At 40.9% G+C, this 24,442-nt stretch overlaps 2 protein-coding genes and 1 long non-coding RNA gene across 6 annotated transcripts in view; all 3 read left to right on the top strand.

The window, feature by feature from the left end:
* The window catches only part of slc12a5b (solute carrier family 12 member 5b), a 31,406-nt gene extending 19,076 nt beyond the window's left edge, over positions 1 to 12,330 (top strand). The window contains exons 7-26 of one of the 2 annotated variants that reach the window (XM_068334768.1): positions 203 to 450; positions 531 to 742; positions 823 to 990; positions 1,394 to 1,492; positions 1,655 to 1,712; positions 1,917 to 2,091; positions 2,185 to 2,303; positions 2,400 to 2,498; positions 3,148 to 3,267; positions 3,378 to 3,482; positions 3,562 to 3,730; positions 3,861 to 4,056; positions 4,146 to 4,315; positions 4,892 to 5,023; positions 5,095 to 5,202; positions 5,484 to 5,600; positions 5,855 to 6,036; positions 6,199 to 6,213; positions 6,297 to 6,414; positions 10,947 to 12,330. In XM_068334768.1, the coding sequence (XP_068190869.1) occupies positions 203 to 450; positions 531 to 742; positions 823 to 990; positions 1,394 to 1,492; positions 1,655 to 1,712; positions 1,917 to 2,091; positions 2,185 to 2,303; positions 2,400 to 2,498; positions 3,148 to 3,267; positions 3,378 to 3,482; positions 3,562 to 3,730; positions 3,861 to 4,056; positions 4,146 to 4,315; positions 4,892 to 5,023; positions 5,095 to 5,202; positions 5,484 to 5,600; positions 5,855 to 6,036; positions 6,199 to 6,213; positions 6,297 to 6,414; positions 10,947 to 12,245 (3,909 nt within the window). In that variant the 3' untranslated portion in view covers positions 12,246 to 12,330. Of the gene's footprint in view, positions 1 to 202; positions 451 to 530; positions 743 to 822; positions 991 to 1,393; positions 1,493 to 1,654; positions 1,713 to 1,916; positions 2,092 to 2,184; positions 2,304 to 2,399; positions 2,499 to 3,147; positions 3,268 to 3,377; positions 3,483 to 3,561; positions 3,731 to 3,860; positions 4,057 to 4,145; positions 4,316 to 4,891; positions 5,024 to 5,094; positions 5,203 to 5,483; positions 5,601 to 5,854; positions 6,037 to 6,198; positions 6,214 to 6,296; positions 6,431 to 6,814; positions 7,132 to 10,946 lie in introns of those variants that run through there. The other variant, XM_068334760.1, reaches the window with a different exon arrangement.
* A 1,046-nt stretch (positions 12,331 to 13,376) lies between these two features.
* Positions 13,377 to 16,037, top strand: LOC137608414 (uncharacterized). Its single transcript, XR_011038187.1, has 3 exons — positions 13,377 to 14,283; positions 14,476 to 14,590; positions 14,674 to 16,037. It is a non-coding gene; the product is annotated as an uncharacterized lncRNA (long non-coding RNA).
* Positions 16,038 to 18,372: 2,335 nt separating this feature from the next.
* Positions 18,373 to 24,236, top strand: rbm39b (RNA binding motif protein 39b). 3 transcript variants are annotated; one of them, XM_068334001.1, is made up of 15 exons: positions 18,373 to 18,525; positions 19,231 to 19,288; positions 20,747 to 20,796; positions 20,877 to 21,068; positions 21,227 to 21,280; positions 21,464 to 21,581; positions 21,665 to 21,817; positions 21,915 to 22,052; positions 22,132 to 22,197; positions 22,274 to 22,478; positions 22,758 to 22,844; positions 22,917 to 23,013; positions 23,247 to 23,352; positions 23,472 to 23,550; positions 23,627 to 24,236. In XM_068334001.1, exons 2-15 carry the CDS (start codon positions 19,238 to 19,240, stop codon positions 23,725 to 23,727), a joined length of 1,497 nt encoding a protein of 498 aa, XP_068190102.1. In that variant the 5' UTR covers positions 18,373 to 18,525; positions 19,231 to 19,237; the 3' UTR covers positions 23,728 to 24,236. The 3 variants fall into 3 exon arrangements, with proteins under 3 accessions (XP_068190102.1, XP_068190084.1, XP_068190093.1); XM_068333983.1 differs by having other exon boundaries at positions 21,665 to 21,823; XM_068333992.1 differs by having other exon boundaries at positions 18,375 to 18,552; positions 21,665 to 21,823.
* The last annotated feature ends 206 nt before the right edge of the window (positions 24,237 to 24,442 follow it).

Here is a 24,442-nt window from a genome sequence, read left to right as displayed (position 1 = left end):
CGATGGAACTGAATATTTCTTTCCTGGCAATTTTTCTAAACCTTGTTACAAGACGATTAAAAGACGATTAAAAATAATGGAACGCAATTTCCAGTCAGAAATATAACAGGCTTCCTTCCTTGCAGTCAGCTGTGTTTCATTATTATTCCCTGTATCTCCATTCTTCTCCAACTCTCTCCCTTTGTTCTTTCAAACCTATCAGATTTACATAGTTCCTCAGGCGGCCATCTTTAAGATCGAGGGCCTGGAGGGGGCAGAGGCTGAGATCGCCCTCCTTAACAACATGCGGGTGTACGGCACCATCGTGCTCAGCTTCATGGCGCTGGTGGTGTTTGTAGGGGTCAAATATGTGAACAAGCTGGCGCTGGTCTTCCTGGCCTGCGTTATCCTCTCCATTCTAGCTGTTTATGTGGGAGTCATCAAGACGGCTGTTGACCCCCCTGCTTTCCCGTAAGTCACACCTCATTTCACGGAAGAATTCTCCGCCGATGATCCAAGTTTAATGATGATGATGTTTGTCTCCTTTGCAGAGTCTGCCTCCTGGGAAACAGAACTCTAGTTTCTAAAGGATATGATATCTGTGCAAAGCTCATAGAAATGGACAATGAAACTGTGACCACCAGGCTGTGGGGGTCCTTCTGTGATTCTGAGTACCTCAATGCCACATGCGATGAATATTTCACCAACAACAACGTCACAGAGATCCAGGGCATCCCAGGGGTCACTAGTGGCATCCTGGCAGGTCAGAGATGCTGATCAGTGTGATCGGTGAGTCGGATCAATCCATCTACTCTCTCGTTTAATCGCTTCTCTCTCCTTTAGAGAACCTGTTTGGTAACTATCTGAAGAAAGGGACGATCCTAGCAAAGCGGGGGCTTCCATCTGACGTGGACCCAGACAGTCCCCCGTCCAGCACCAACCGCTACGTCCTGGCAGACATCACCAGCTTCTTCACCCTCCTGGTCGGGATATACTTCCCATCTGTCACAGGTTAGAATGGATGGACTCATCTGAATTAGCGTAAAAGCTAATGTGCTCTTATCCATATTTTTAAATCAGCTATAGATCAGACGTAAATTATTATATGTTTTGGATTATTACAAACATTCTTCAGCGTCTTTGAGTTTATAGAGAAAACTGTTAAAACATTATTCACATCACTTAAAAGATTCCATGTGTCAATAGAACCCAACCAATGCAGGAATACAAACCACAGGACATTTGAAGCCACAAACTGCTTTGATTGAAAGAAATATTTTTTTAAATATTTGTAAAAAATTTGTAATAATAGATCATTTCTGCGGTATGTCCTCATTGAGTCTGATTTCTGTCATTTCCAGGATATGGAGAATAAAGAACAGAACATTAAACACCAGCTTGTTCCCTTCCACAGGTATAATGGCGGGCTCCAACCGCTCTGGAGACCTGCGGGATGCTCAGAAGTCGATCCCTATCGGCACCATCGCGGCGATCACCACCACATCTATTGTGTGTATCTTTCAGTGGGCCAGGGTGGAGTAAATGAAAAACTGTGTGGATCTGAAATGGCTGATTGATTGAAACCTGATCGTGGGTATATAACCTCTTGCATGTGATCATAATTTCAGGATTAGGATCATTTCCTGCAAAGCATTTCTTAACAGATTTTCCCCAGACATGTCTAGTGTGGTGCTGTTTGGTGCTTGCATAGAAGGAGTGGTCCTCAGGGACAAGTGAGTCTGACTATACACTTGTCTCTTTATTATTATTATTATTATTATTATTATTATTATTATTGCCATTGTATTCACCATGTCGAACTTTGAGGCCATAAACATGACTAACATGTGTTTCTGAACAAATTCTAGTGGAAGAAGTCCGTCTATGTTACTGCTGTGTTATGCTTTAGTGCATTTTGTCTGCACTGCTTTGCACAGATTCGGTGAAGGCGTGAACGGTAACCTGGTGATCGGGACTCTGGCGTGGCCATCTCCTTGGGTCATTGTTTTTGGCTCCTTCTTTTCCACCTGTGGGGCCGGGCTCCAGAGCCTGACTGGAGCTCCACGTCTCCTACAGGCCATCTCCAGGGATGGTATCATCCCATTTCTGAGAGTGAGCACACTTTTGAAAAGCCTCCGTATCATAAATTGTACATCCCACAGTTACATGCATGGTGTAACAACAAGTACTTCCTTGTTCCTGCAGGTGTTTGGGCACGGCAAAGCTAACGGGGAGCCCACCTGGGCTCTTCTGCTCACAGCTAGCATTTGTGAAATTGGCATCATAATTGCCTCCCTGGATTCAGTGGCGCCCATTCTGTCCATGTAAGTGTTCTGTAACTGCTGAGTGCTCTGCAGGCGTACTGCAGCTGTAGTTGGGATTTTTACACAAGTCTTTTTATTGTTATTTTCTCTTCGTAGGTTCTTTCTGATGTGCTACATGTTTGTTAATCTGGCCTGTGCCCTGCAGACTTTGCTGAGGACACCAAACTGGAGGCCACGTTTTAAGTTCTACCACTGGTCTGTTAACCCTATATGGAATTCAATGAAATACACCAGGATTGTCAAACTCATTTTCACCAAAGGCCACATCAGCATAATGGCTGTCCTCAAAGGGCCAGATGTAAAATGTAGCTAAATGTAACGCAACGTAATTTAAAATAAATGTAACATAAAGGTAACTACTCCTAATGTTAAATAACACCGAATTTATTACTTATTCAAGTTACAAAAATTACAGTTGCATTAGTTAAAATATGTTTGTTTGTTGCTCTGTTATCACATAAATCCTTTTAATCTGTCAGGTAATGAAAAAAAACCACGTAACTCCATCAATCAAGGATCAAACTATCCAAGCGAATAAAGAAAAATAAAATTAAACACAAGTTTGAATATTAACTTTGTAAAAAAACGTTGTTGTCAGTGTTAAAAATAGCCTAAATTTCTGCATTGTGGGAAATGTAGTTTTTGGTCAAAGCACACTTTTAACCTATTTATTTTTATATACTCTGACCTTTTATGCTCTCGCGGGCCACATAAAATGATGTGGAGGGCCACATTTGGCCCCCGGGCCTTGAGTTTGACACATGTGAAATAGACAATGGTCTGGGCTGTGAATATCACAAATATTCCCAGTATGGAGGTACAGGAGGTGTCATCTCCCCTACAGGGCTTTGTCTTTCTTGGGGATGAGCCTGTGCCTGTCACTCATGTTCATCTGTTCCTGGTACTACGCCATGGTCGCCATGGGCATCGCTACATGCATCTACAAATATATTGAGTTCTGTGGGTAAGTACTCATTATGATAGGTCCAGTCACTCTGGCAGGGATTATTGTCTTGATATACCTTAAATACTTCATGCTAATACATCACACCCCATCGTCGTGCCGGGTCACAGAGCAGAGAAGGAGTGGGGTGATGGGATACGAGGCATCTCTCTCAGCGCTGCGCGTTTTGCTCTCATGAGAGTGGAAGAGGGACCCCCACACACCAAGAACTGGAGGTCAGTCAACTTTTAAACTTCTCAAAGCTCTGCTTATGTCAAATCCAAAGTGTAATCCTTTGGTACTTCTTTTGTTCAGGCCTCAGATCCTGGTTCTGGTGAGCGTGGATGCTGAGCAGAATGTAGAACAACCTCGCCTGCTCTCTCTGACCAATCAGCTGAAAGCAGGGAAGGGTCTGACCATCGTCGGGACATCAGTTCAAGGAACCTTCCTGGATAACTACACCGAGGCCCAAAGGGCAGATCAGGTCTGTCCCTGACTCGCTAACAAACACACTCCCACTTTTGATAGCAACATAATCGCATCTCAGAAATCCACGAGGACGAGTTCTTCACAGACGTTTAAATGCTTGTCTTCACCTCTCTGTGTATCGCTAGTCTTTGCGTAAGTTGATGGAGACAGAGAAGGTGAAGGGCTTCTCTCAGGTAGTCGTCTCCTCCAATCTCAGAGACGGGACGTCCCACCTCATCCAGATTGGAGGGTTAGGAGGTTTGAAGCACAACACCGTGATGGTCAGCTGGCCCAGGAACTGGAAACGACCCGAGTACCACCAGCAGTTCAGGAACTTCATCGGTACGCCTGAAGTCAGGAGTAAAATAACAGCTGCGACGTAAGAGAACCAATGTTTTATGGAGTCAAAACTTTTCTCCGTCCTCCTGCAGAGGTGGTTCGAGAGACGACCGTAGCCAGTCTGGCTTTACTGGTTCCTAAGAATATCTCCAGCTACCCATCCAACGGAGAGCGCTTCACTGAGGGCCACATAGATGTGTGGTGGGTGGTGCACGACGGGGGCATGTTGATGCTTCTGCCTTTCCTGCTGCGCCAGCATAAGGTGGGGAACAAAATGCTGTGAGGTCATCTTTGCACTTTCAGAAACATTTTCTGAGGAGATGTTGCATGGACGACATTAACAGTAATTACAGTATTTTCCGCATTATAAGGTGCCCCTTTGCATCACGTGACCAAATGCGCGAATGGCGAGACATGTTTAAATCACGTGAATACATGCGTCACAGCTCGTACGATGGCGACTACATGGACAGAAACACGGCGCCTGTCATGTGACTATAAGGAGCCGTTTGAACCGCTTGTCTAAGATCAAATGTAAACGATCATATCTCCGGTTTTCCGGGGTCAATCGGCTCCAAATGAAAACCGAAAGACAGTTTCACATCTCTACTGTCACGTAAACATGCGCACAGTAATCCATGTGACAGATTTTATTTGTTAAGCATGGTTTAAAAACATCATGCGATCTGATCACGGGGGGCGTCATCATAGGCCTGTAAGGGTTGAACCTTTTTCCATATATAAAGCGCACTGGATTATAAGGCGCACCGTCAGTTTTTGAGAAAATGAAAGGCTTTTAGGTGCGCCTCATTGTGCATGTTCCGGTTTTGTCGTTCAGGTGTGGAGGAAGTGCAAGATGCGCATTTTCACTGTAGCTCAGATGGACGACAACAGCATCCAGATGAGGAAAGACTTGATCACGTTTCTCTATCACCTGCGAATCGAAGCTGTTGTGGAGGTGGTGGAGATGGTGAGAGACTTCTCCAACATATATGTGTCTCATGTTCAGAGCTGTGTGATAAAATCTGAATGTGTTTAAAGCATGACAGCGACATCTCAGCCTACACCTATGAGAAAACACTCGTGATGGAAGAGCGAACTCAGATCCTCAAACAGATGCATCTGACCAAGAATGAGATGGAGAGAGAGGTAAAGTGTTTGTCCTGTACATCTGTATTGGCTTTTATTATTTTAAAACATTTTCAACAAATTGAGCAACAGCATTTTTTCCATCATGGCCCCTGAGGAAGATAAAACATTTTTATTATCACTCTGTCATCTAAATGTCACCGCTAGGACACGGATTTTAGTTTATAATGATGTGTTGATGTATGGACTTGTTTTTACTGGTTTGAGGGGAGAATGAATGAATCTCACAGGGAAATTAGAAGTTGAACCAAAGTCATTTATATTCACTTCTTTCACTTCAGATCCAGAGCATCACAGATTCCTCCCGTGGGTCCATTCGACGCAAAAACCCAACGGCCTTACGTTCCCAGCACAGCAATGAGGAGAGAGTAAGCCTGGTGGAGAAATCAGAAGATGAGGTAACGCTGTCATGGTCCTCTTGGGAGAAATCTTTATTTATTACCGCGGTCTGTCCTGTTTATTTATTACCGTGGTCTCTCTGTTTATTTGAATTATTGTGCGACAGATTAAGCTTTTCCGGTTAAAGCAATGTTTTACTCTTCCCAGTGATTTACCGCTGGTCACTGGATTCCACAGTTTCATCCAGAACTGATAAAAACCTCTTTCCTTTTTCCCTTGTGTCATCTTGTCATGTCATGGTGGTTCCTGCCAGGCTGGGATGGTTTCCAACCCAAAACAGCAAACGCAGTCCCACAGTAAGAAAACCTCCACACCCACCAGCCCAACAAGCCTCACGTGTCCTGCGGGGCCCGCAGGGGACGCCGCCACCTGGACCGACCACAAGAGTCCACCGACAGGCCATGAAGAGGGCAAAGACCCCTTCAACATGAAACCGTGAGTAACTCAGTGAAGGTGGCAGATGTAACACAAGACATGTAGAAAGGAAATGCGTTCATATTTGTGCACATTGTTGACTTAAACTACTAATAAATGAATATTCCCGTGTGAAAATGTGTCATTTATGGAAGTTGTTTCCCTCCATAAATGTTGCTGCAGGGAATGGGAGAACTTGTAAGTACAAAGATTTCTAGCTGAACAACTTAATCACTGATAATTAAACACAACGCAAAGTAATTTACTGTTAATTCCGTTAGGAACCAAACCGATCTGAGGCGGATGCATACGGCCGTGAGGTTAAATGAGGTCATCACAAGGAAATCCAAGGAGGCTAAACTCGTCCTGCTCAACATGCCCGGACCTCCCAAGAACCGTGTGGGGAATGAAAACTGTATCCTACAACATGCTTACATCATGATTAATCTTTATATCTAATAACTCTGTGTGCTTTTAGTTCAGTCCAGAAAGGTGTCCCTGAACACAACGCTGGCTCTTTTATTTTTTTGAGCTACCTGCTACGAGTTTTTAATTGTTAGTTGCATATTTAATGTCAAAACATCACGACGCCAAAAGCAATAGATAATGATGGAAATTTTAATATATATATATATATATATATAAATAACTATAATATAAATATATGTAAATAAATAGAATAAATATAAATAAATATATATACTGTATATCTAAATCACAAAAAGTGATTTACATTACGCTTTATTTTTACCCTCATCATGTAAGAAAAGCACATTCCTTCACTGTGATTGTCTCTCAGACATGGAGTTCCTTGAAGTTCTTACTGAGGGCCTCAATCGGGTCCTTCTGGTGCGCGGAGGTGGACGTGAAGTCATCACCATCTACTCCTGAAGGGTTTGGAACAGCACCTGCATGTGTCAGCCCCTCTGGTCCCTCTGAATCTGTTTAGGACAATCTCTCCACAGCGTGACATTTCACATCTTATCATTTACCTTTTGATCGATTAATTATGCAACAGTCCGATCTCTGCTCTGGACTCTTCAGCTGATAACCGCTGATGATTTGCGTGGTTCTGTCAGATTCATTGCCAAACTATCAGCTCGTAAAATTTCACTTAATGTCCAAAAAAGGAAGTTTATCAGGTAGTTTTTTTCCCCTTTTCTGGTGATACTCAACTTTCTGTTACTTTTTTTGATTATCATGTAAATTAGAAATTACTTTATGACTTATTTAGTATTTATTGAAGTATTTATTCAGCTAACCAAGTCAGTCTTCGTCCTGCTCTGTTCTTATTTTGCGTTGAATGATTGGAAGCACAAAAATAATGATATTAGACAACTAGTGATAGGAGATGGTTTAATATTCACCTACAAAAATCACCTAATGATTTTTTTTATTCTTAAGAAAAGTTATCATTTTTCCAAGGGGCACATAGGTGAAGTTGAGGGGTCAAGGGTCCACCGTCCTGAATGAAGATAAACTTTCTCCTCGTTTTCAAAGCTCATCTCCACCTTGAGGTTGCTCAACCACAGATATCATCCCAACAATACTCTTTAGCTTCCTAACATAGAATAAGTAGTTTAAACATCCAGGATAGATCATGTGGAAGGTGTATGGAGCAGCTTAGAGCCTGCAGACTGCTGGTGGCGATGAACAACAGATTGTACAGCTGAATAATTCTTTCTACTAGCAGAACAAGCACTGATTTATTAAAACCTCAGGAAAACTGTTTTGTTTGAATCAGGCCAGTTACAAGCTGGCTTACATGTTTTGCAAAGGTTTTAATGGAGATTATGTTACTTCATTTATTACCTGATAATGTGTAAGAAAGCTGTTTGGGTCTAAATGATCTATAGCAAAAAATAAACACTGAGAGGCAAGATGTTTGACAAATATGCCCACGTGTGTCGCTTGTCATAAATACACATTTTTGCAGATGAAAAATAAGGCCAATAGTAAATTTATGTCAGCTTTGAAAATCTCTTCCAAAACTATTTATTAAAATATCAGAATCAGCAGCTTTGTACTTGCACATCTCATGAACATCCTGGTATTCTGGTATTGTGTTAATATTGTGAGAATAGCTGGAAACCATTAAAGGAAAAACTCAAAATAAAAGGTTCCATTATAAATTTAAATCATCGTGCCATTCATCTTGTATCAGCAAAAGAACTGATATGATTTGCAGTTTATGCACCAGCATTGAGGGAACTACAGCATCACTGGTGGAGGAGCTTTCATCCACGATTTAATCAGAACCAGGCAAATATTCAAGAAACACGGGAAAACACAAAATGTCCAAAAAACAAACCAAATAGTGTACAGGCAAACGGGCAGAGTCAGGAGTCAGGCTTTGTACAAGACGTAGGCAAAACTACAAGACGATCTGGCAAAGAACAAACACAGAATCCAGCTTTAAAAGCTTCATGTTAATCACACTGATCAAGTCCAGGTGTGGAGATCAGCAACAGGTGTGGTGCCGAGGCTCCGCCCACACACTGTTTCATTACAGGCATCTGAACAGGAAGTAAAATTAAAAGAAAATGATATGATGCTGATTATTCTGATCCCCACCCTGATTGCTTGACCTTGTTAAACAGGAGCCATAAAGGCGTGAGCCTTCGATATCAGCAACTTTATACCCTGAATATTTGACCTGATATAATCCCTGAGGAGTAGGAGCCCAGAAAATAATCTGTGGTACAATAAGTAATGTTAAGTAATGTGCTTACTTATTGGCTGCAAGGATGCAAATTGATCATGCCTTGATTTTTTGTAAAGTTATTTCAAGTGGTTTACTGATTAAAGTGATGTCTATTCAGCATTTTATCACAAAGCATCACTTGCTCTTCCCTGTTGTATCCAGAAAAATCTGAAATACAGACAAAAATATTTTTAATACAAATTTACTTGTGAATTTTGAAAGTCTTTCAAACCAGATTCTGAATCTTTTTTAATGTGATTTAAAAAATTAAATGTTGTTCATTTGAAAAATAATTGACATTTTTAAGGAATAGTTGTTTATGTTTTCAATGCAGCAATAATTAATTAGAAATCGACAAACATGCTTTTTTCACAGATGTATTGCATTATTGCAGCTATTTGAAGTGGAACTTATATGACAGATGTTAAGTTTCCATGTGTCTGGATTTGCAATTTTCAAAAAGAAAATAGAAAATCATATTTCACTCAATTCAAATCATTTCTGCTAAATCTCATTGAATGTGTTCAGCTGTCTGGCTCAGATACATTATCCTAACCTAAAACATGGTTAAAACAATATTAAGGAACTTACAACAGCGTTATGGAAGAAGGGGTTTAATACTGAAAGTTTATTTCGGACGTTATTGTCCAAAAATGTATGTATACAGTTATTTTTTTCCCATTTCTCCTTGGCTTCTTGGTCCCACAAAGTAGTTTAAGTAATTTAAGTAATTCAATTTCAATTTGTACAAATAAATGGATAGATTTCAGTGTAATTTCCAGGAAAACAAGAGCTGGATCCTTTAGATTTATAGTACGTATAGATAAATAGTATTTAACACCGTATCTCATTCAGAACCTTTTCATTAAGATCTGAGCATCTGCCAGTCTATACAATTTGTAAAAGTGAGGACAAAAAATATGAGGATTTGATTTGATAAACAGATAGAAATTTGATTTATTGGTCACCTGTCTTTAACTCCCTCACCCAGTGTGTGTGTGTGTGTGTGTGTGTGTGTGTGTGTGTGTGTGTGTGTGTGTGTGTGTGTGTGTGTAGAGATGAACTGCAAGATCCGCTGAAGTTGGGGCATTTGGTCGGAGATCTGTGTGTTTAGTCTTAGTGATTTGTTAACACAGATTTTATGGATAAAGCAGGCAGTTTGGATTGTTTGTATTGTTTTTAAAACAACCTTTTAATATTGCAAAAAAAAAAAAGGTATGAATATGGTTTAATTTTATGATAGAGTCAAATGCAATAAATGAATTCATTTTAATTCACCAGTAACACGTCACCCTGTCGTTTTTTGTATTGCAGCATCTGCTTTTAGATGAATGGTGTCAGACTGACTTCATGTTTATATTTGGCAAATGTCACCTCCACATCTCTGCTGTGTGTGTGTGTGTGTGTGTGTGTGTGTGTGTGTGTGTGTGTGTGTGTGTGTGTGTGTGTGTGTGTGTGTGTGTGTGTTGCACAGAAACAAACCTTTCCGACAAGATAAACCTCAGTTTGAGATGTGAAAGTCAGTGTCGGTGTTTGCAATGGGACTTCAGTCTCTTTGTTGTACGGCAGTCTTTTCTATACAAATCTGTAATGGAGCTCACCCAGTCAGGAGCCTGGGGCCCTCTCTCATATGACATCTGTGAAACCCCTAAACACCTTTGAATAACCATGACCTGGATGAATGAGAACCCTTCATGGACATTCTGCTTTAAATCATAAGTTCACCCACAAATATTCAGGGTACACTGTAAAAATATCAAACTTTGATGTCTTTCACTTTGTAAAGTTATTACGCCATGTGATTATGGGTCATATAAATCTAAACAAGCTTTTTGCGAATTTATGATGCAAATTTTATGCAAGAGATTTCCATGAGATAAGCAAAAAAAAAGTGCTTCTGTATGAAAACAGTTTCACATCCTTTTAAAATGGGCAAAGTCCATGCAGCAGCTTTTTCTCTGTGAGGAAAATTTGCATGGTTTGTGTCAGAGACAGCAGGATCGACAAATACCTTTGATCCACGTTATCTACACAGAGATAATGCAGGCTTAAAAAGCAGTGACAGGCGAGTGCAGCCACTTGCTATCGACAGGCTCTCAGGATGAATCCCCAGTCCACCAACCTGCGGGTGAGGTTGCCCGTGTTTGTGTTTGTTGCGGAGGTGGTTTTCATCGGCTTGTACGCTGCCTTTGTTACGTACGATGAGCACGCAGACGCCTCGTTTCAGAACAACAACACCGATCCCATGGACAATGCCATGTACAGGGACTACCCTTTTTTTACCGATGTACAGGTCATGATATTCCTCGGCTTTGGGTGCCTGCTGGCATTTTTTCGAATCTATGGCTTCGGCGGGATGGTGTTTAACTTCCTCACAGCTACTTTTGCTATCCAGTGGGCCATTTTGGTGCAGGGGTACTTCCAGTTCTACCACGAAGGCAAGATCCACCTGGGAGTTATCAATCTCATCAATGCAGAGTTTGCCTGCGCTGTGGTTTTGATATCTTTCGGGGCGGTGTTGGGGAAGACCAGCCCGTTGCAGCTGCTGGTCATGGCTCTACTGGAGGTACCCGTGTTCGCCATCACAGAGTGGGTCGTGCTGAAGTATCTCAGGATCAACGATGCAGGCGGCTCGATTCTGATTCATCTCTTTGCGTGTTACTTTGGATTGGGCGTCACGTTCGTACTGTACAGACCAGGCCTGAAGGAAGGCCACCCAAAGGAGAAGACCAGCTACGTCTCTGACCTCCTCTCCGTGATGGGGACCTTGTTCCTCTGGGTGTTTTGGCCCTCCTTCAACTCGGCATTGACCCTGAAAGGAGACGACCAGCACAGAGCCATCCTCCACACGTTCATCGGACTCAGCGCCTCCACTCTCACGGCCGTCGCTCTCTCCTTCATGCTGAACAAAAAAGGGAAGCTCACCATGGCCGATGTCCAGAATGTGACTCTGGCTGGCGGTGTGACTGTTGGGGCGTCCGTAGATATGATGATATCGCCGGCGGCTGCATACGCTCTGGGTATTATGGGCTGCACTGCATGCATGCTAGGCTACAAGTACTTGACCCCCTTCTTGGCTCGTCACTGCAGAATCCAGGATCAATGTGGAATACATAACCTGCACGGTCTGACGGGCCTCATATCCTGCACAGCGGGAATATGTGCTATACTGATGGCTAAAGAAGAGGTTTATGGCCCCAGCTTTTATGAGATCTTCACTCACAGAGCACCAATGGAAGGAGACCCTAAGCTGCTGGAGCTCCAGGCGTTGATCCCCGGCTTAAAGCCGGGTTTGGGGAGGACTGCCCAGGAACAGGCTCTCTTCCAGGTCGCAGCTGTATTTTCAACTATTGGATTGTCGGCATTAGGAGGCGTTATCACAGGCTTCATCTTGAACCTGCCATTCCTGGCATCTCCACCTGATGAGTTCTGTTTTGATGATGAGCTGTTCTTTGATATTCCTGAAGACTATGATTCCCCATTTTCTTGCAAAAACAATTTGACAAAGGAGGATTGCACAGCATGATGTGCAAAGGGCACATATAGTTGATGCATGTGACTGGAGAGGAAAATGTAAATAGGGCTGTATATCACTACTGCATTGATTCTTTTTTTTTTCTATATTTTGTAAATAAGGAGAATTGATGAAAAATATTGAAACCAATGTCATTATTAATGTCAAAAAGGCAAAAACTGTGTTATTCGTTGATGTACATGGAAGCAAACAATTAATGTATTAATTGTCTTTAGCAATTTGTCACCAGTTTGTAATGTGAAATAAACTCCTTTAAAAGTATGTGCATTCTTATTTTCTAATATGAATTGAAGCAGTTTAAAGGGCAAACAGTTGAATAAAGATTTCTAACATTTAAAATTAACAAGCCCCTTAAGTTCAAGAGGGTCAAGCTGTGGACATGATCTTACATGTATAGGATCAATAAAGGAACATAACATACAAACATTAGCAATCATGGCTCAGTTCTCCAGCATGTGGAATGCTGAACAGTTATGATTTTAGAGGGGAAAAATATTTGAGATAATGCCTTTTTTATTTCTGAGATTTTATTTAAATAAGGATTAATTCATGACTTGAATTGTGGGTTCTATATTGAACAATGGCCTTAAGCATATTTGAAGTTTTTGGCAAAAACAACACTTGCAAATTTGCACTGTGGTAGTAATTAAGTGTTTAATCTAGTGAAGACAACAGCCTATGGCTGATTTGATCCACATCAAATTTAATAGTTATCTTAAGTTAATCAGTTACACAAATAAAGCATTACCTGTACCTCAAATTGGCCTCGATTAAAATTCCTGTTACTGTTACACTAACGATTATGAGGGTTGATAGTACAGGATGTATCAAGCCACAGATGTATCATACAGTACTTATTTGGTAAAAAAAAAAAAAACATGTATGTAAAAAACACACAAATGTAAATAGTTTATAGGGATAACACATCAAGTATAAAATCAAGTGCATAGGAATGAGTTTAATATGGGTACCAATTAGAAACCTGATAGATCCGTAGTTTGAGTAGAAATATGTCAGAAATTAACTGCAAAACATTCACAAAATGCTATGTGATCTTTTATTTATTTTCTTTTTTTTAAATGTTTCTTGAAAAACAGTGTTGTACACATCGATATTTGAATGATGTGTGTGTTTTATGATCGTAAGATGTGGGTAAACCACCCAGAAAAACACTTCTCCCTCTTCCACTTCAACAAAACGCCTCGATTCTAAAGCATAATGGTGACGTCATTCCAGGAACGAACATTCCCGAGTTTAGCCGAGCCGAGAGGTGACTCGGTGTCTCACCAAGTTTGGCTCCGCTGAAACAATCCGTGATGAAGGTCGTTCCGTTCGTGACGTCACCAGGAAGTACAGCAGGTGGATTTGTGGCTCCAGCGCTGGTTGGAGTTTAGTGAACCGGAGAAAGTGGACCGGAAGCGTCTCGGTGGCCGGAAACCAGGAAATACCTGGAAAAACACGGTGGAAGATTAAACGTGGAACGGTTTTCAAAGAAAAAGTATCTAACATGTAGCTGACAGGTAACAGGTAGCTAAGAGTTCGCTGTTTGTAAGGGAACAGCTAGCAAATAGTGAACAGGTGGTTAACAGTTAAACGGTAGCGAACAGCTGACAGGTAGCTTACAGGTAGCTAACGGGCAGCTAACGGGCAGCTAGTAGTTAAGAGGTAGCAAACATGACAGGAAGTAGCTACAGGTAGCTAACAGTCATTGTTAGCCACCTTCAGCTAGCTTCAATCCGCTTTGGGGACTCGACTAAATCAGACATTTTTGGTGGTTTTAAAGGCTGAATCCAGTCGACAGAAGTTCTGCGTTTGTTTGGGTCCTCAGGGGTGTGAATAACCTGTTTCTTTCGCAGTGGTTACACATGATGGTGAAACCCGCTGCGGTGTGGTTGTGCTGGATTACATCTCCATGTTCAGGCTGGGTTCGAGTCCCGTCAGTGTTTTGTCTGTTGGCAGAAGAAGAACTCACCAGGAAACCCTCTCAGTGTCGCTGAAGGAGCGTCACGGGTTAAACCCACATTTAAAGGTCTTCTCTCATCACTGATGACGAACCGGAGAGATCCGTGATGGTTATTGTCGGTGCAACACTCGCTACAGTGATTTTTAAAAAAAATACAAATTCGACTTGAACTTTTTATTCTGTTGTATATTATAAAATAATAAAATACTGTTAGTCAATACTTTCTGGTTCAGTAGTTTTTTTTCTATCACATTACAGGTTCTTCTTCCCCAAAACTCGAACCTACCTTTTTTTGCTGCTATTACCTACAAACGTGAAGAAGTTGGGATTCCTTTTCGTTTCGCACCTGGAGGCAGCCCCTCCACGTTTTCTAGTGAGTTATTTCACGTTCATGATAGCAGTAAAATATCAGCCATTTCTGGTTTAAAGATTAATAACCCCATCTTTCTATATCAGCTCGAAACCAGAAGGGGACACGACCTCCTCCTGGCCTCCTTACTGCGAGGCTCATTGTTGGAACTAACCCACCACGCTACGGATTCATTCACGCTTTCATTCAGACCTTTTCTCTGCGCGTATTTGTTTGTTGTCGTCATTCAGAAAACAGCCTGAAAAATGATGGGAGGGGTGAGTTGAACCTATAATGTCTGAACACCTGTTCAGCACCTTAACAGGCTGAGTTATCTGATTCCAGATACAAAAAGTGTGTGTTTGAAAGTTTCATTTGACCAAAGCACTTAAAAGAAAATTCTCACTGCTGGGTTTTGATCCTACATCCTTTGACAAACACCTGTTGATCAAGGATGATCCCACTGAGCTATTCAGGAGCTCCAGCAAGGTTGGTTGGATGTTGTATTTATTATTCACAACACTGGAGAAAATCTAAAAGCAGAGCATGGGATTTGAACCTATAATCTCAGATTACTGAGTTCCTCTTCTCATTTCTCTGAGCTAAACCTCCAGGCACAGTGAATCAGTTTGGAACTTGTATTCATGGAGTTCACAGCCCTGAGGAGGAACCAGAACATCTTGACATCAAGACTTCATCATCCTCACTGTGGAGGAAGAAATGGAACGTGTCCCAAAGTTACCACAGGTGGAGGAAACATGACCAGAATGTTCCTGTATATGGGTTAAGAACCAATTCCCCACTACAATGACAACCTGGGTGTGTCCTCTCACCTTCCTTCATACCTATGATCAATTTAGTTGTGCAGAGCGCCACCATGCCCTGATGAAAGGACGAGGAAAACTCCAAGAACAATTCACTATTCAAACATCCTCTAAAACCCAGAACCTTCTTTTTTACTGCCTGCACTTTTTACTGTACTAACTTCTGTTTTATTTTAAATTGTTTGAACCTCCTTCTTGGTTTTCACGAGTAGATTCAACCGGCAAATTTAACATTTTTATACAAGAATCTTTTGACACTATATGAAAACCCTCACGTAAAACTTCCTACACGTCTTTATTTGGACGGTTAACAATCGTTCAAAAATGATGTAAAAACATTAAAAACTCGTCACCAGTTTTTGGTCGTACTTTTCTCAAGAAATTGAATCAAATATATTTGCTGTTTGTTTGATGCTTTTATTTTGAACGACTACCGGACATGAACACTTATTGCTGACACTGCCCTCCTGTGGTCAATGGCCGTATTACATATACATTTAGGAAACTAACGAGAAGGTACAGTTCGGCTACTGCTACTTTGCATTTCAAGCAATTTTACGATCGTATACATTTCAAATAGTAAGACATGTTACACTCCATTGCTGATAAAATATTCAGAAGGTTCTTGATGGTAAATGTGTTTAACGCCCTCTTGTGGTCACAGTGAGGAACTACAAAAGCTTCATTTTCATGATTCATTTCAACACGATGCCAGTGCGTCTGTATGAATATTCTAAATAAAATCCCAGAAAATCATTTTAATGTTACTTTACATATTATAACAATTAAAATATCACTATGTATTTTTTACATGATAGAAGGCCAACTTTTGTTCAGATGTACGAAACAAATTAAAATACTGTACTTCCTTCAAAGTTGGAGTGCATGGGACGCTTTTGGTTCGATGTAAATTGAGAATTATCATTTCAAAGTTCAACATTCCTGATTGTTGGATGGGTTAAGCCAATAATTAAAGGAAGTGACTACTGAGGTGAACTCAAAAACCAAAAACAATTTTTTAAAAAAAGACCAAAAAAAGCACAAGAAAAATAAAACATGCGTTCTGAAGTCATATTCGAGCCCTGACCTCGGTACTCAAACCACTTCCTGCTCAGTAAATACATTTCTTACCCTCCTTACAACAGCAACAATACATAGCTATACACAATTAAATTAACACAACTACTGAATATGTTTTAAGTACAAGATCACCAATAGCCTTTAGACAAACGTTCAATTTCCTAGTTTTATATCTGTTAAACTATTTCGTGGAAAACCACACACAACAGTGTGTCTGCGTCCCTGAAGGATCTGTAATCGTGATGCCCTCTTGTGGACATAGTGGGTAACTACAAAAACATTTAAATAAAGTTAGACGTAGTTAGATTATCAATAGCTTCCGGTTGTGACTACCAAAATAATGTTCATCGACGGAACTAATGCTGTTTGACATTTCATGATGATTTCATGATTATATATTTCATATGATATTTCCGCTTACCTTGACTGAAGAATATATCATAGAACGTTAGTCATTGTGATTGGATTTAGTTCATCATATCCCGTCGGGTACCTGCTATGTTCTATAACCGCCAGAGGGTGGCAGCAGAGCACCACAGTGTGGAGTTTGGTTGAGCTGGCTGTAATTTACTAATACGTGACTCAATGTGAATGTTGAATGTGATTATTGTGTGCGCATAATGTTATTGTAATTAAACACAAATCCCTATACGATCGCTGTGGGCAACCTACCAGAGAAACTGGTATTCTGTGGTGTTTTTGGAGCCTGTATCCCGACCAGCACCCAATTTATTCTAGTGTGTGGTTAATTGTTCTCAGGAATAGATATACAACTGATCCATCCACCTAGACACCTGAGCCATTCCTTATCCAACCAGCAAAGCAGGGTGGACATATATTATAGGAAATTGATTTATGACCTTTGATCCCTACAGGGTTCAATAAAGCAATACGAGACATAGAATACGTGTTCATGCATGTATATGTAATATAAATACATAAATATGTGTTTGTGTGTGTGAGTTACATAGTAGGATTAGGACCGCTGGAAAAAACAAGGTCTATATTGCGAGATAAAAGTCGAAATTCCAACTTTAATCTGAGATTGACTCGTTTGCGATCAATATTTGTATAGATATGTTTATGTTCTCATGCGTTTGTTTTGTAAACGTTTATGTTTTCATATGCTTGGGTCAACTGGGGGTTCTTATGCATTTTTAATCAAAAACAAGAGTTTTTTCCACTGTCGAAGCTTTGAGCTGATTCCTCTTCTTGGACAGGATTTCCCCAGCTTTGGAGAACCCCCCCCCCACAGGGCAGAGGACGCTGGTGATACCAGGGACTGGTTTGCGATGTGGAACAAGTTCTGATAGGAGCTTCTGTGGTTTACCCAAGAAACTCACAGGATCCAAGGATCTCCAGTGGAGAGCAAGTGGCGTTTCTGGAGGCTCTCTTCAGCATTCCCGTCAAACAGCCTCCACAGGTCAATGGTTGAAAATAAAACATAACGGAAAATGTAGCTGATAAATGGAAATCATATAAACATATTGAGCCAAATTATATTATTTGCCAACCTTGAGAAGATGCAGCTGGTTTTGGCTGTGCTTCAGTTGAAGCCGCTCCGCTCCTGGGGCTAGATTGAGCAAAAACGCCGCACAATCGGATTTCAAGTGACGCACAGCTGACTCGGCATTTGCAGGGGTCTGGAAACCGAGAATGTTAAACCTGGGATCAAGGAGTGAGACCAGCGAAAACATGCTTGTGGTCTCCATCCCACGGAACTTCTCATTGACACATGCATTCATGTCCTTAGTCGGTTAAATGGCGGACGGTCTTTTGTTTCGTGTAGTACTTACATACGTCCAGTGGGTGGCAGTAAAGCCACAGTAGTAGCCATAACAAAAACTTCAAAGCGAGCGTAGAAGAAGAAGTCGGAGTAGAAGGAAGGAGTTCATTTTGGTAGCAGGCCACGACCGACAACGGATAGTTGTTACTATCGAACGGTTGAATAACGTCGGGAATTGTTGTTCCATTCTAGCATTGTGTGATCTTCCGAGACGGAGGCGTCGAGACGAAGTTCTTCAGCAACAATATCTCCGTGAAATTTTGACTTTGGTACGTCGATTCATCGACTCCAATACGGTAATGTCAATGTTTGTCGTCGGAGGCTAGCGCGCTGCCGCCGAAACGCAGTTAGCCATATTGACGCTTCTACTGCTGAATTGCCTCTTGTTTCCACAATAATTAGGTAATTTGTACCAGCGTCTTTAGTTATGGTTTGAATTAATTCTTTACACCACAACAAAAAGCAAAAGTATCGTCCGGGTCAAATTGAAATTTAGAATCATTGTCTGTAAACAAGCGAACGTTTGCACAAGCTAATCTTGAAATGACGGAGACGTGACGTTGGCCTAGCGAAGTGGCTAGTTAGCATTAGCTTCGTGTTTGCAACGCGTGTGAATCCTTTATTTGATTTAATCTCCTAATATCAGATACAGAGCGATTCTTGCTCTTTATTGGGTTTATATCGTGGATATGTATAGATTTAGTCACAAACAGAACTGGTATTAACCGTAATCCGTGTTCAAGGCACAAATAAACAGGAAATGTTGAAGTTAGGCCAACCTCCTCGAGTCTCGTGTTATCGTGTAACTTCATTTTAGCAGATTGGATAATTTTTCATTAAAGATCCACACCTGCACCCGGTTTATCATTTATTTTCCTCGTTTAAAAGCTCGAATGTTTTTTATCTTCTGCTTTTATATACGAGGTTAAGTCAAACTATTCAGATCGTGATGGTAATTTTTGTCTCCTTTACAGGCTCATCATGGCTGATGATTTTGACGTCGAGGCCATGCTGGAAGCGCCATTCAGAAAGGTGGGTTGCAAATTGGAGACAACGCCTGTTTTACTGTTCAGACTTAGTCTTGAGTCCTTTATATTTGCTACTTTGACAAAGTTTACTTGAATGTTGTGTGGTGTGATTGAGTATTAAAAAAGCAATACAGAATTATAAATAAATCCACATCTATCTCTCTTTATAGACTTCCCTAATGATATCTCACCTCTACTCCCATGAATTCATCTTTGATTCCACTGAACTGTGAAAAAAAGGAAGGTAGTTATTGTGCATATACTGATGTACTGTGGTTCACCTTAGGACTAAAAGAGATTCAACCTAGATCATCAAACCCGTACTCGGTTCCAGAAAGGTGAATGCCAATGGTTCATAAGCCCATCCTTACTTGTCCAGCAAAGGAGGCAGTATTCAGATTTACAATCTGCATGGGATTGTCTCTGGAAAAAGTTGGAAAAAGCATTGTTGTTAGTCTTAATATAGAAATGAAGGGAAATTTGAATGTAGAAAAAATATTTTCCCAAATTCAAAATAAATATATCAAGCAAAGCTCTAATTCCAAAACTTTTAGCTTTACAGGTAAATACGTCAGTTGTGAGGAGTAATTTTTACGCGCACGAGCTATGTTGTGGTTTTATTGTAAAAATGTGGAAGTGTTTTTTTTTGTGTGTGTGTAAACATGAATACTGCCTCTTTGCCATAGTCAGCTGTAATGTGAACCAGCATCTTGATTTTGCATGCTACACAATACCACAGGAATTAATATTAGAATTACTGTACAATACATATTTCTAGCATCATTGTAGTAAATGAATTACATTTCAGTATTTAATTATTCCCTCAGTCAAAAGGTTGGAAATTTTAATTATTGATTGACATTATGCAAACAGATATTGGCAATGTAACACGTGGCTGAATTGATGGATTTTTTTTTTTTTTTCATTTATTTTTCTTGGGCGTCAATATTACTAAGAAGTGTGAATCCCTGTTTGCTTCAGGGCAAGATGTGTGACAGAGGTGGCATCGAGCTCTTACAGTCCAAGAACGAAAATGGGTGAAGATCACTGGACTGACACCAACCACACAGGATCTCTTTTAGTGGTCGTGGGCCATGCATGGTCTCGTGATTAGGCACAAATAGTGGCAGTGGCATTGGTACGACCTACTAGAAGGGGAATGGTGGCGATGGTCTGACTGTTAAATCTTCCTGAACTCAGCTAATATGTTGGACACTCTCCCGTAACTTTGCTTTGTTGCATTAAGTACTGAGCAACCTTGTTTAGAAAGAAAAAAGGAGTGGGATGGGAAGTTACTGGGGTAGTGGAAAGACTATCCAAACATGACAGTGGGAAGTTTGAAGTACAATTATTAATTAAATATATTCTGCATTTTCTCTTGTCTCACCCCATCCCCTTTACCTTGACGACTTGAAATGTCTCATCTACGTCCTCACGATCTTCTTCTATCGACCTTGCTTAGGATGAGATCAAGTCCTCTCATGCAAATGGACATGATGACCAGAACAAGAAGTACGTTTTGAACACATATTCACATCTTTTAAAATTGCAAAAAGACGTCATATACAAACTATCAATGTAATGGATTTCAGGAAAAGGAGAAGCCGAAGCAGGAGCCGAAGCCCCGGCTCCAGGAAGAAAAGAAGCCGAAGCAGAGACAAAAAGAAGGGCAAGAAGAGGAGCAGGAGTCGAGAAAAAAAACGAAGCCGCAGTAAAGAACGCCACCGCAGCCGCTCCAGAAGCAAGGAGCGCTCTGGGCGATACAAAGCACGCAAGAGTCCCGTGTATGTTTCCTTTTTCTCAATGTCAAACATACACACACACACACACCACTTTGATATTGTCATAGTGCTCCTGGTGTTTGGTTTTCTTTGCCTCTCGCGTGTTGCTCAAAAACATGTTTTATCAATCTGTATTTAAAGTCGAGCATTTGTCTTTTCAGCCGCAAACGTTCCAAAAGTCGGAGCCCCTTCAAAAAAGAGAAGAGCCCTGTCAGGTGAGACAAAAAATCTTCTGCTTCGTCCTTCCATCAAATTAAAAAATTGAAGACGAAAATGGGCCATTTTTAAATCATTTTTTATTTGTCTTAGAAATCATAAGTGATTACCAATTATTACATGTTCTAATGAAATGACTTGGGGTAAAAGGTTTCCTGACATCTGGGGTCTTTTTCTTCAAGGGCACCCATTGACAATCTAACACCGGAGGAGAGAGATGCTCGCACTGTCTTCTGTATGCAGCTTGCTGCCAGAATCAGAGCTCGAGACCTGGAAGATTTCTTCTCAGCAGTTGGAAAGGTCAGTTTAGTTTAAAGTTATTTGAAATCCGAGTCTTTCTGTCGAAACTACCTTTTTAAATCCCTCATGATACTGTTTTGTAGGTAAGAGACGTGAGAATGATCTCAGATAGAAACTCCAGGAGATCCAAAGGCATTGCCTACATCGAGTTTGTGGAGGCCTCTTCTGTACCACTGGCGATTGGACTGACTGGCCAGAGGCTTTTAGGAGTTCCCATCATTGTCCAGGCCTCTCAGGTTATGGTAACTTACTCTAAACATAGACTGCAAATAGCACTTTATCTCATTTGACTGAACGTATTTGACATGCATAATTACATGAATGTAATTACAGGCAGAGAAAAACAGAGCTGCAGCCGCTGCCAACAATCTACAGAAGGGCAGTTCAGGTCCGATGCGGCTGTACGTGGGATCGCTGCACTTCAATATCACTGAAGAAATGCTTCGGGGCATTTTTGAGCCCTTTGGAAAGGTCTGAAATGAGAAAAAAGAAATTCACCAATGTTTTAAAAGATATTATAATCCTTTGCATTGGTGTGTTGTTTTTAAAGATTGAGGGAATCCAGCTCATGATGGACAGTGAAACTGGACGATCCAAAGGATATGGCTTCATATCGGTAATGAAACCCTTTTTCAGTGACAATGCTTTATAATTATGGCCTGTTCGACTGTAACCTTTTTTCTTTTCCAAAGTTTGCAGATGCAGAATGTGCAAAAAAGGCCTTGGAGCAGTTGAATGGCTTTGAGCTGGCGGGGCGTCCGATGAAGGTGGGGCACGTTACAGAGCGCTCAGACTCGTCCACGGCCAGTTCTTTCCTGGACAACGACGAGTTAGAGAGAACTGGAATTGACCTCGGCACCACAGGGCGCCTGCAGCTCATGGCTCGGCTGGCAGAAGGTTTGCTATAACCTGATTTACTTTTATAACTAAAAGCGCCAAAAATGTCCCTAAAATGCGGAGTGAGGGTTAGTTTGACAAATGGTTTATCTTTTCATTTACCAACCAAGTGGTGAGACTACCAGTTTTTGAAGGTCCAGTTTCACACATAGAATTTGTTTTTTTCTACTCTGTATTTGTTACGTTTTAGCGTGCTTTTCCAGTTTGAGACATTTCTTAGAATGGAGAATCAGTAATGTCCGAATTCAATATTCACCCAAAAATAACCTTTGTCCCCAGGAACTGGTCTGAAGATTCCTCCAGCTGCTCAGCAGGCTCTACAGATGACCGGGTCCATACCGTTTGGGAACATGGCGGGCCCTGCAGGTAAGAGTTGATACATTTATGGAGACAAAAGATTTTTTACAACATGAGAATGAGTATTTTTTTTTGTTTCAGCTGTTCCCAGTCCAGCTCCAAGCCAAGCCCTGAACCTCCCATCACAGCCGCTGGCCACACACTGCCTTCAGCTGTCCAACCTCTTCAACCCACAAGCGTAAGGACATTTGTGTGGTTAGATTGATTCTAGCTCACCTTGGTTACACTCGTAGACGCACAGAGGATGATGAGCTTTGTTTATTCTGGGGAGGAGTAACAATCACAGTAATCAATTTAGAGTACATGTATGTTATTTCTTAATGTCATCCTGAAAATGTTTGGCCTTAAGAGATACTAATGCAGTTTATGCTTTGGTGCTGCAGTATTTTAAACTTAACATCTGTGTTTCAGGGAAAATGATCCAAGCTGGGCAAATGAGATCCAAGACGATGTCATTGAGGAGTGTAACAAACATGGAGGAATTGTTCATATTTATGTCGACAAGAACTCTGCTCAAGTAAGTTGACTCAGGTTTTTTGAAATCAGTTTCCTCTTATCAATGTAACAGCAAAATGGTGACATCCAGATGTGGTAGAAACGTTGTATCACAGTCTTTGTCCCTTTATTTCCACAAAGGGTAATGTGTATGTGAAGTGTCCCTCAATACCAGCAGCAATGGCGACTGTGAACGCACTTCATGGACGCTGGTTTGCAGGTAAGTGATGTCAATATTAATCCAGCATATGAAGCTGATAAACAATTTAGAGCACTTACGTTTTTCTTCTTTCTAGGAAAAATGATCACAGCAGCCTATGTTCCCTTACCAACCTACCACAACCTTTTCCCTGATTCAGTAACCGCAAAGCAGCTCCTAATGCCAGCACGTCGATAGTCTGAGACAGGCTGAGGAGGCAGTGTAAATACAATTTGTTTGCATCCATGAAACTGTCATTGATTCACATTAGTTGGCTGTATGTAATAAAAGTTGCCTCAAGCTCATTTGGTCACATTGAAAGTTATGCAGAGAAATCTCTTTTTTGAGTTGCTTTTCAGATCTTGTGGATTGTGTAGTAAACTGCCACTGAGAAGTTATCTGCAGATATCTATTGGTCTGTGTTTTTAAATATTGCTGTCTAATCTGCTTGTTTAAAATCAACAGTTTTTAGATTTAAATAAATTGAAGTTCCAGAAATGTCTTGGGTTCATAGGCCTTAAATGTCAAGTATATCAATGTCCACAATAATTCTTTATAACTTTTTACAGACATTTCATTTTTTGTACAAAGGCTCCAATAAATTTTGTCAGATTGGACATTCAGTTTATTTTTGACCTAGGTGGGAGAGTTTGTTACCCCATTTTCAATTTGTTGAGAAATGCCTGTCATTAAAATCTTATTTCAGACTTTATGCCCCAATGTTTCTCTTCCTAGACTTAAGAGTAAATTGTTGGCGAAGTTCATTTTGATTGGCTTTCATTTGTTTATGGCGCTTGTGTAGAAAGCTCAGTTCTGCTCATCAACTTACAAAGTTTATGGAAGATTCACTGCATCTCTGCACAATTACACAAAGCTGAGGTCTGGAATTACATTTTAGTATGTGATCTGTGTA

The sequence above is a fragment of the Antennarius striatus genome, chromosome 2 (genome assembly GCF_040054535.1).
Source record: "Antennarius striatus isolate MH-2024 chromosome 2, ASM4005453v1, whole genome shotgun sequence".
In the NCBI taxonomy this organism is placed as follows: domain Eukaryota; kingdom Metazoa; phylum Chordata; class Actinopteri; order Lophiiformes; family Antennariidae; genus Antennarius; species Antennarius striatus.
The sequence above is the reverse complement of the archived record's forward strand: the minus strand, read 5'-3'. Positions and strand labels throughout refer to the sequence as shown.

Bases quoted from the DNA above. Each gene is read 5' to 3' on its own strand.
- rbm39b (XM_068333983.1), top strand. From the start codon at position 19,238: ATGGCTGATGATTTTGACGTCGAGGCCATGCTGGAAGCGCCATTCAGA. The intron at 21,281-21,463 runs GTGAGACAAAAA...TTTTTCTTCAAG, and splicing joins AAAGAGAAGAGCCCTGTCAG to GGCACCCATTGACAATCTAA. The intron at 22,053-22,131 runs GTCTGAAATGAG...TTGTTTTTAAAG, and splicing joins TTTTTGAGCCCTTTGGAAAG to ATTGAGGGAATCCAGCTCAT.